Source organism: Natrix helvetica (assembly GCF_964273705.1).
Source record: "Natrix helvetica genome assembly, chromosome: Z".
NCBI classification, from domain to species: Eukaryota; Metazoa; Chordata; class Lepidosauria; order Squamata; family Natricidae; genus Natrix; species Natrix helvetica.
In genome coordinates, this window is record NC_138554.1 from 124,220,100 (window position 1) to 124,229,747 (window position 9,648).

General features: G+C 46.7%; 1 protein-coding gene across 1 annotated transcript; it reads right to left on the reverse strand.

Annotated features, from left to right (window-relative positions):
• Positions 1-860: 860 nt before the first annotated feature.
• FZD8 (frizzled class receptor 8) lies at positions 861-4,193 on the reverse strand. The gene has a single exon (XM_081971105.1). The coding sequence runs from the start codon at positions 3,612-3,614 to the stop codon at positions 1,542-1,544; it is 2,073 nt and encodes a 690-aa protein (XP_081827231.1). The 5' UTR covers positions 3,615-4,193; the 3' UTR covers positions 861-1,541.
• Between the last annotated feature and the right edge of the window lie 5,455 nt (positions 4,194-9,648).

Sequence of the window (9,648 nt, forward strand, 5' to 3'; positions counted from 1 at the left end):
TCTCAGCTTTGGCCTGCTGAACAGCAAGCACAAGCAAGCAACTGCAACCCATAGAAAGGATAAAAACAATTCTCCCACGCGGGCAGATGTCACAATAAAGTTGTGGGGTGGAAATGCTATTGTTCCGATTACTGCAGGATAAAGCAAGAATACTTGATCAAGATGATCCCAAAGCCTTTGTCCCAAGTAAGTTTCATTCCCAATCAAGATGCTAACTGGGAATTCTAGCACATCCCACAACATATGGAGAAACCAGCCACTTTTGCAGATCCAGATTATAGGCAGATCATCATGGAGAAAATGTGGCTACTAAGAGTGACATTGACTTGAGGATGAACTAATCAACCCTCCACTTAGAATTAACACCTTAAGAGATGTGGCCCTGTCCCACTTTGCTCTATGATGTGGTCAAAAGCCATTGCTTTAGTAACTTCTTCTGGACTCTGTTCAGTTACCAACAAAGGAGAATATTGGTAGCCCAGTGTTGAAATGAGCACTGATGATGCAACCCAGTTTGGTAATGGAACGCCTGCAAGAAAACAACCAAGCTCAGACAGCACCAAAGTCCCCTCTGTGTCCAGTTAATTTCAAAAGGGGGGGGGGGGGGTTTCAAGAATTCTTGACTATGTATTTTTAGAATTCCAGTAACTACTTTTTTCCAGCCAACATCACCAACAAGCCAAGAATGTTGATAGCTGGACACTGAGGATCAAGTCCTGAAAATGCTTCTGTGCATTCTACTGACATATGTTAGCGCATTTATTTAAGCAGTACTGTATAGGAACCTCAGTATTTCTCAAAAGTCAAGAGATAGTAATAACTAGGACAGCAACAAGGGGGCAATTGCCCCTTCCCAAACAAATCATTTGAGATGATTTTATTGACAAAATAGAATACTCAAACTTTTCACTCTTAGGCAAGAGCAGTGGTGGTAAGCCTCTAAATTTTTTTTTCTTTAAACAAAAGAAATTTACAAACTTTATAGCATTTGGAATATATACATATCTTACACGTTTTGTACAAGGTACCAATAATTATATAAATACATCCTTTAACATAATAAACCCGTATTTACTGGGGGGGTGTACAATTAAGACATGATTTGAGCACATGATTTTAAGGCATCTGCCAGTTTTTGTGGTTGTTGGCATTAAAAAAAAAGGGGGTGGGTGGGAGGGGGAAATTCTTGAGGGACTCCTCTACCCCTGGAGGTCAATTAGCGAGACATCCCTTCACATTGTATCAAGACTTTTGAGGGACGGAGAGAAAGAGCGGAGAGAAAGAGCAGAGAAGTCCTACTGGGCCAAAAAAGGGGCTTGTGCTGGCTGAAGACAAATAAGGCAATTCTTGTCTTCAGAAAATTCTTATACCAACAACACAGAAACATGCAGCTTTTGACATGGAAGGATTGACTGACAAGGAATGGAGGAAGAGGCGGAGGACAATGAGCTGGCAAGATGGGCCTCTGGAACTGTCCTGCTCCTGGGGAAGCTTCTTCCCAAAGAGAGATGTGCAGCATCCCCCCATTCCAACTCCAGATTTTACACCTGGGACAAAGGCATTTGTTTGGGGTAGGAAACCGAACTGGCAGTGCCAGACCTCCAAGTCAAACCAGTGCTGACATCGCTGTACATCGACCCCCCTCCGCCCCCCAGTCCTCCCACAGCGGCAGCAGACCCTATGCCGCCACCTCCCCCCCTAGCTCCAATACTCCCTACCACGGCAACTGCAGTCCCTTTGCTGGCCCAGCAGCAGCGGGTGCAGAGCGATTTCCAGGACTCCAGCGTCTTTCCGGACCAGACCCAAACCCCCGAGGTGATGCCAACCACCAGGCACATGAAGTACTTGAGCATAAAAACTGCGTAGTCTGGTCGGCGGGCTTGGTCCGGCTCTTGGTCCCGCAGGCAGGGGCAGTTGTGGGTGGCTTCCCAGTGGGGGCGGTTGTGCTGCTCGTAGAAAAGGCAGGCCACCACGCTGGCGGCAGGCACCGTGTAGAGCACCGTGAAGAGGCCCAGCCGGATCATGAGCTTCTCTAGCTTGTGCGTCTTGGTGGGGCCCCCTTGCTGCTTGATGACACTCCGGATGCGGAAGAGCGAGACGAACCCGGCCAGCAGGAACATGGAGCCAATGGCCAGGTAGATGAGCAAAGGGGCCAGCACAAAGCCTCGCAGGTTCTCCAGGCTCTGGTTGCCCACGTAGCAGATTCCAGCCACGGGATCCCCATCCACAGAACTGAGAGCCAGCACCGCAATGGACTTGATGCTGGGAAGCAACCAAGCCGCCAGGTGGAAGTACTGAGCGTAACTCGCAATGGCCTCGTTGCCCCACTTCATGCCTGCCGCCAGGAACCAGGTGAGGGACAGGATAACCCACCAGATGGAGCTGGCCATGCCAAAGAAGTAGACCAAAAGGAAGACGATGGTGCACAGAGCCGGCCCCGTGCTCTCGTACCGCACGTGCTCAGCCACCGCCAAGTCGGGCTGTAGCTCCGCGGCTCCGCCGGCAGCTCCGCGGCCGCCCACGGCTGCGGCGGCCGCCCCCGCAGCGCCTCCAGCGGGGCCCGCCGGTCCTGCTCCCGCGGCTGCTGCCGCCGCTGCCGCTCCGCCGCTGCAAGCCACTTTTTCGTGGCCAGCGACCAGGCGCACCAAATAGCCCAGCGAGACGAAGAGGTAGCAAGCGGCCAGGAAGATGATGGGTCGCTCCGGGTACTTGAAACGCTCCATGTCGATCAGGAAGGTGGAGACGGTGGCGAAGGTGGAGATGAAGCACAGGATGGACCACAGGCCGATCCAGAAGGCGGTGAAAGCGCGCTCGTCCGGGCTGAAGTAAGGGTTGTGGCACGGCAGGGCGCAGTTGGCGATCTGGCCCGTCTTGACCCGGTTGTAAAGCGGGTGGCGCTCGCTAGACACCGACACCATCGGCGCCCGGCACTGGCAGCCCGGCTCGCAGGGAGTTGGAGGGCGGCTTTTGCGGAGCGGAGGATCCGCGGCGGACGGGGGCGGCACCACAGCCCCGGAGCCCCTGCCCGTCCCGCCTCCCGCCGGCTTTCGGTGCGGCGGCTTGGGCTGCGGCTGCGGCGCGGCGGTGGCGACGTCGGTGTGGTTGTAGTCCATACAAAGCATGTCCTGGTTGCCTTGCTCCGGCAGGCGGTCGCAGCGCATGCGGTCCGGCCAGGCGAAGCCGTACTGGCGCATGAGGGGCGCGCAACCGGCCTTGGCCCGCTCGCAGACGCTGCGGCAGGGCGGCAGCGGCTTCTTGTAGTTCTCCAGGCAGATGGGCGTGTACATGCTGCACAGGAAAAAGCGCAGGTCCGCCGAACACTGGATCTCCACCAGGGGCCAGAACTGGTGGACCTCCAGCCCCGCCTCGTCCTGCGTGTCGTGGTTGAACTGGTTGGGCATGTAAGTGTAGTTGTAGCCGATGCCTTTGCACAGGGGCACGGTGATGTCCTGGCAGGACAACTCCTTGGCGGACGAAGAGCCGGCTGCTGCCGCCGCCGCCGCCGCCGCTGCTGCAGCGGCGGCAGCGCAGCTCGGTTGCCTTTGCAGCGGCGACCAGGCAGGCAGGAAGAGCGCCAGGAAAGCGACGGTCAACAGGTAAGAGCGGGGCTCCATGCTCGGCAAAGTAAGTCCGCCCTCTGACCCGGGAGGGTGAGTGAACGAAGCGGCGTCGGCGTCGGCTCCTCGGCTGCAGTTGCGCTGGGCAGCTAGGCTCCCGGCTTCCTGAAGCTCATCTCGCTCCCCCTCTCTGCCGAGTTGGGATGAGAGACGCGGCGCTTGCTGCTGCTGCTGCTGCGGCGGCTTCTTCGTCTCTGGCTGGCTCTCCTCAACTTTCCCTTCAGCCGCGGGGTGTCAAAGATGGCTGGGAGACCCCCTAAGACGCAGCAGCCCCTCGGTCGTTCCCGCCAGACCAAAAGCTCGGCTGTCCTTCGAAGCAGGTTGCGGGAGACCCGCTTGTGGCGCGCCGGGGAAGCGACGCCACCTGAGAAGCTCGGTGAACGACAAGAGCAGCGCCGCCGTCCCCCCAGTCGACCAACTTCTGGTTCTCTTCAGCTCCAGCAGCGGTGGATGCGCTCTCAGACTATTTAAAGCCGAGGCAGTCAGGCCCCGCCTCGCCTGTCCCAGCTACCTATCACGAGGGCTCCGGGCGGAGATCCTGGACCCCGGCTAAGCCCTTTCGCTTAAGGTGGATCGGCCTCGGCCCCAGGATTGGCCGCAAGCCGATTGCTTCTGGCCCTTTAAAAGAGTCGCGGCGTGGGATGCGTGCCCGTGCGTCGGGTTATTTTTTTTTAACTCCTCAGGTGTAAATGGCTTACTTGACACTTGGGCAGGTAAGTTCTCCAATGAACGAATAAAGGCGCGTGACACCCGGGTTCCCGATAGTTGATTTAATCAGTTAATTCTCCGTTTTCTATGCCAAGTGTGAAGACCTTTTGTAAAGTTTTAACTTCACAGCCATAACATGGATGACTGACGATCTCCATAAGACGTTTCTAGGCATCTCGTTAAACCAAGCGGTCCCCCCACCCCGTTTCTCTTTTCGCTCCCTCCCCTATTTTACTCCTGGATATTTTGGATTTCTGACAGGCTGGATCCAAACACCCGAGATAGCAGTTTTTATTTATTAAACTGATTTTTAAGACTGCCTGACTCCAAGAAGACTGTCTTACAGTATTTATCTAAAAATGTTAACATATATATACCATCCACCCACCCCAAAATGCTCCAAACAATTATGATTGGATGTAAGATGCGAGGCATATTGTTTTAATGTTAACATTCCCCCCACCCCTTCAAATTGCTCAGTGTCACCTTTTCTGGAAACTCTTGAATAGTCTCTGTCTTAATAGGGAGTTTCCCCTGGATTTCAGTCCAGCACACCGATTTTGGAAATTCCAAACATCTGGAATGCAACAGGTTTGGGGGTGGGGGGAAACAAACCATGATTTTAGTGCCAAGGGGATTTCCCCAATTTCCAGAACTGGAATTCAGAATAACTCATAAAAAGCTGCTCCCATCTTTCTAGTTATAAATAATTTCCCTAAGTTGCTCAGAGGCTGCTTTGGAAACCTGGGCAAGAAGCTGCCTACGATAATGACATTAAATAAGGTAAATCTCGTAACTTATGTGATAGACATTTAGCTTCCCCCAAAGACCATGGGTGGTTAGGTGCAGAGAGATCTTCATATCTGAAATATATCTCATTGAAATTAGTGGGGTTTGAGATAGTTATGAGTGATCTTGTTGACCAGTATGTTTTAATCAGTGTTTGGTGGAAGCCTCTATCAAAATAAACAGGACTAATTATACTTGTCATAAGGTAATGCCATCAATCTTATTTCCCCTCATGATAAGCTCATTAAGAAGATGGCAATCCCATTTATTTGAATGGCACTTATCACCACTTGGCTTAAAACCGCAATTTACACAGCAGTCTTCCTAAAATTCATGGAATCCTACAATATACAAGATTTAAATCCCATCACCACAGCGGCTATGCTGGTGAGGATTGTAGAAGCTGAGATCCAACCCACTGCATGTTCTTCCAGTTATGATTCTCTTCCTACTCTCGAGAAAGCCTGTATAAATTACATGATAAACGCACAAACTAAGCTGCATTTCTCTAACTGCCAATTTTCCATCCATCTGCATGGCATTTGGGTTTGAGCATGCAAAGCGGGTTATGTGGTTCCAGTTGTTTCTTGTACAAATTTGTGGGTTGAGAAAAGGGTTTATTAAAAAGAGAAATTAAAGTTCTGCTTTGCCTTCTCCAACCCCATGCTCTTGCTTCCAGTCTGGCTCTCTAGTGAACTTTGCATCTGACAGCTGCCTCATCCAGTCAGGATGTAACTGGATCCTCCATTCTGCTTTGGCTCTGACTTCATGGCCAGGATCTATAGTGTTCCTTTCTCCAGCTGTTGCTGCCAAAGGTTTTACTCCTAGTCTCAAGAGTGGGGGAGAAAGAACATGGCACTTCAATAATTTTCTCCAATTTGCTGCTCTCTGAAAGCAGGGGTTTCCAACCTTGACAACTATAAAAGTTGTGGACTTCAAGTCACAAGTCTTAAAAAGTTGCCAAGGTTGGAGTTGCCAAGGCTGAATTCTGGGAGTTGGAGTCCACAAGCCTTAAAAAATTGCCAAGGTTGGAGACCCACGTACCAAGGCATTTAACTCCATCAGAGACAAAAGGAGTTAATATTCTTCCAACCGGAAAGTAAAGTTGGGAAATCCATTAAAGCAAAAACACTTAACAAATCTTCATCTGGTTTCAGATTTGGTATGTATAAATATGCTTAGAATATGACTGGATTCAATTAATTAAACTCACTTCTTTTTGTGACAGTCTCCTAGTGAAATTCTAAAATAAACAAAAATTGAACAGATTATTTGCTGGAAGGGTGATGAACATTTAAATATGCATTATATTTATCAGTTACATTTAATTGTAGGATGTGTGGGCATGTTTTGAGAAGAAGATACGAGCAAGGATGAAAACAGACTATGTGTTAAAAAATTAGGGCGACAAGCAGGGAGCAATTAAAAAAAAACTCTTGCAGTTCTAGATACTTTATAAAACCAGCTAAACTCAGTGGGACTTAAGAGGCATAAGATTGCATTGTTAATACATCCATTTTCCTGAAATTTTAGTTAAAGTAGCCAACCAAAGTTAAGCACATGATAACTTTGGTTGGAACCAACAGGTTTACATATAGCTTACAACAAGTCTATTTACAATGTTTACTTAAAGAAATATGCAATTCTATATGTAGGCTCTTCAAAATGATAAAGTATTCATGCACTGATGAAAAATAATGATTGCCCACTGGTCGTACGCAATGCATACATTGACTTTATTTATGTAGCACATTGTACCCCAATTTACTCATTGGAATAGATGTGTCTATGCCACACAACCAACACGTTGCAGGAAAGCAACCCACATTTTTACTCACAATGTTGTATAAAATCAACCATTCATGAGATGGATGGCAAGTAATTGCAACAGGATTTGAATTACAATAGAAGAAATGGCAGCATGGTCTAGTGGTTAAAAAACTAAGGCTAGAAGCCAGAAGATTTTGAGTTCTTCTAATCCCCCTTAAGCACAAAAGCTGGCTGGGTGATTTTGGGCCATTCCCCAGGAAACTATGAATTCTAGTCCTACCTTAGCCATGATACCCAACTGAATGATGTTGGGCCTATCATTAAGAAACTATGGATTCTTGTCCCACCTTAGCCATGATAGCCAACTGAATGATGTTGGGCCTATCACCATGGCTTCTAGTCTCACCATAGCCATGAAGGAAAGCTGGGTGACTTTGGGCCAATCCCCAGGAAACCATGAATTCTAGTCTCACTTTAGCCATGATATCCAGTTGAGTGATGTCAGGCTAATCACCAAGAAACCATGGCTTCTAGTCCCACCATAGACATGAAGGAAGGCTGGGTGACTTTGAGCCAATCACATTTCTTTTGGCTAAACTTCCTTCACAAAGTTGCTGTTTTGGGGGAAATAGGAGGAGAAAGGAGTATTAGGTATGGCTTTTATAAATAAAAAGGGGATTGCATGGTAGGGGGAGATTGGTTTGTGGCTCATGAGCTTCACTGCTTTAATGAAAGTTAAAGCTTTAAAGAATTAAACTTTTCCTTTATTTTGTTTTCGTGTAAGAATTCAGTCTTCCTTTTTCAAATTGGGAGAACTCTAGAGCCTTCCTGTTATATCACCTGGAGGTAAAAACCATCTTTTATTCTGCTCCGACAACGTAAATTACTAGGTAAGCAAAATATTAGGCACCTTGGATATAATCTGAGTAGTTAACATTGCCCCTTTCACAACGGCATAGGAGGAAGCAATTCAACATCTCCATTCTCATCTGTGCCAGACAAACGATTGCTTGTTTTACATGAGCCTGTTAACGCATTTCTTAAAGATGCTAAGCTCAATAATGAGGATCTTGGTTGTCATTTCCAATCAACACAGGAAGAAAACTGATCACACCAACCCGTGTGCCTTGATGTGGATTAGAGAATTTAGCCAGTCTGGCAGATAGTTTGGTTTAGGGGTGTGTGTGTGTGTGTGTGTGTGTGTGATTTTGAATTAAAGGTGACATGCAATCTAAGCGGTATATTCTACTCATTTTTTTTGAAAAAAGTTTTTTATTTTCATTTCTCATATATACATTCACAAATATACAATCTCATAACTATTATTAATAATGTGTATTATCTTTTAACATTTATAACAATTTTCTCCCCTACAATTAACAATATAACCAAGATTGCTTTTCTACCATCCCATACACCCTTATTTTACAACAACCCTACTTCTTCCTTCCTTCCCTCCTTCCCTCTCTTCCTCTCTCCTTCTCTCCTTTCTTCTTTGCTCCTCTCTTTTCCCTTCTCTATTTTTCCCTTCCTCTCCATCACTCCTCCACTCTTCTTCCCTTTCTCATCCCTTCTCCTACTCTTACTTCCTCTCCATTGCTTCCTCTTTTTCCCTTTCTTCTTTCCCCCTCCTTTCTCCTCTCCCTACCTATCTCTCTACTACTCTCTCCATTCCCTCTTTCCGTTGTTGTATTTGTATATTTTCCTCTTCAATCTGGTGTATTTTCGGGATGGTGTTCTAGCAAACTTGGTTCTGTATTTACATAACAATCTTAAATTCCCTCTTCCACAATTTATTTTCATTTTAATAGTTACACATACAACATCCTTTAAACCAGGGGTGTCCAAACTTGAGAACTTTAAGACTTGTGGACTTCAATTCCCAGAATTCCCCAGCCAGCCAGTCCACAAGTCTTAAAGTTCTCAAGTTTGGACACCCTTGCTTTAAACATATACTTGTATATTAAGGTATGTTCTATTCATATGGTTCACATGTATATTGAACTTTGCAAGGCTAAAAGGTTATTGCATATGCTATTGGACAAAGCAAACTAACAGATTTGCCCTCAGAACAGATACGGAGTCTTAATATAATTGAGGAAAAGTTCAGGACTATTTAAGAGTATAGAAAGAATCCATCTTTTCTATCTTTTACAAGTTCACGTTTGTGGGAATGGAGAAATTATAGCAAAATACTTTTGAAGAATAAGGGAAAAATATTTGTAGCTCAAGCTTGAAATGAGGGGTCCTTGTTGCTCTCTGAGCTTGTTTTGTTTGCTTGCAAAGTTTTCATTTCCCAAACTAGGTAACATCACCAATGCTGGTCACTATCACTGATAATGTTACCTAATTTGGGTAATGAAAACTTTGCAAGCAAACAAGCAAACTCAAGAGAGCACCAAAGCCCCCCCCCCCACTTTTGAAGAAGTTGCCTGAAGCCATCAGAGAATCTTTTGACTGTAATCTTTGAAAAATGAACTGGTACACTGCCCATAATCTGGAGAAAAATGAGCAGAGTCCCATATTAAAAACAAGGTTAATTTATATTGAGCAATTAACAGAATGTGAAGCAGTTGGTCTGAAGGCACTCTGGAAAAACAAGCTTTCATTACTAGGAGCCAGGTTAGTGAAAAGAAGGCTGCATTGGTCCAATTTTATTTACTTTTATTACAATCTGTTTATTTATTTGCTAGATTTATACATTGCCTTTCTTTAAGGGATTTACAGCATTCCCTCTTCCAGTCCCCCCCCCCCCCAGCAACCA

Excerpts from the sequence above, each read along its gene's own strand:
- FZD8 (XM_081971105.1), bottom strand. The coding sequence starts at position 3,614 with ATGGAGCCCCGCTCTTACCTGTTGACCGTCGCTTTCCTGGCGCTCTTC.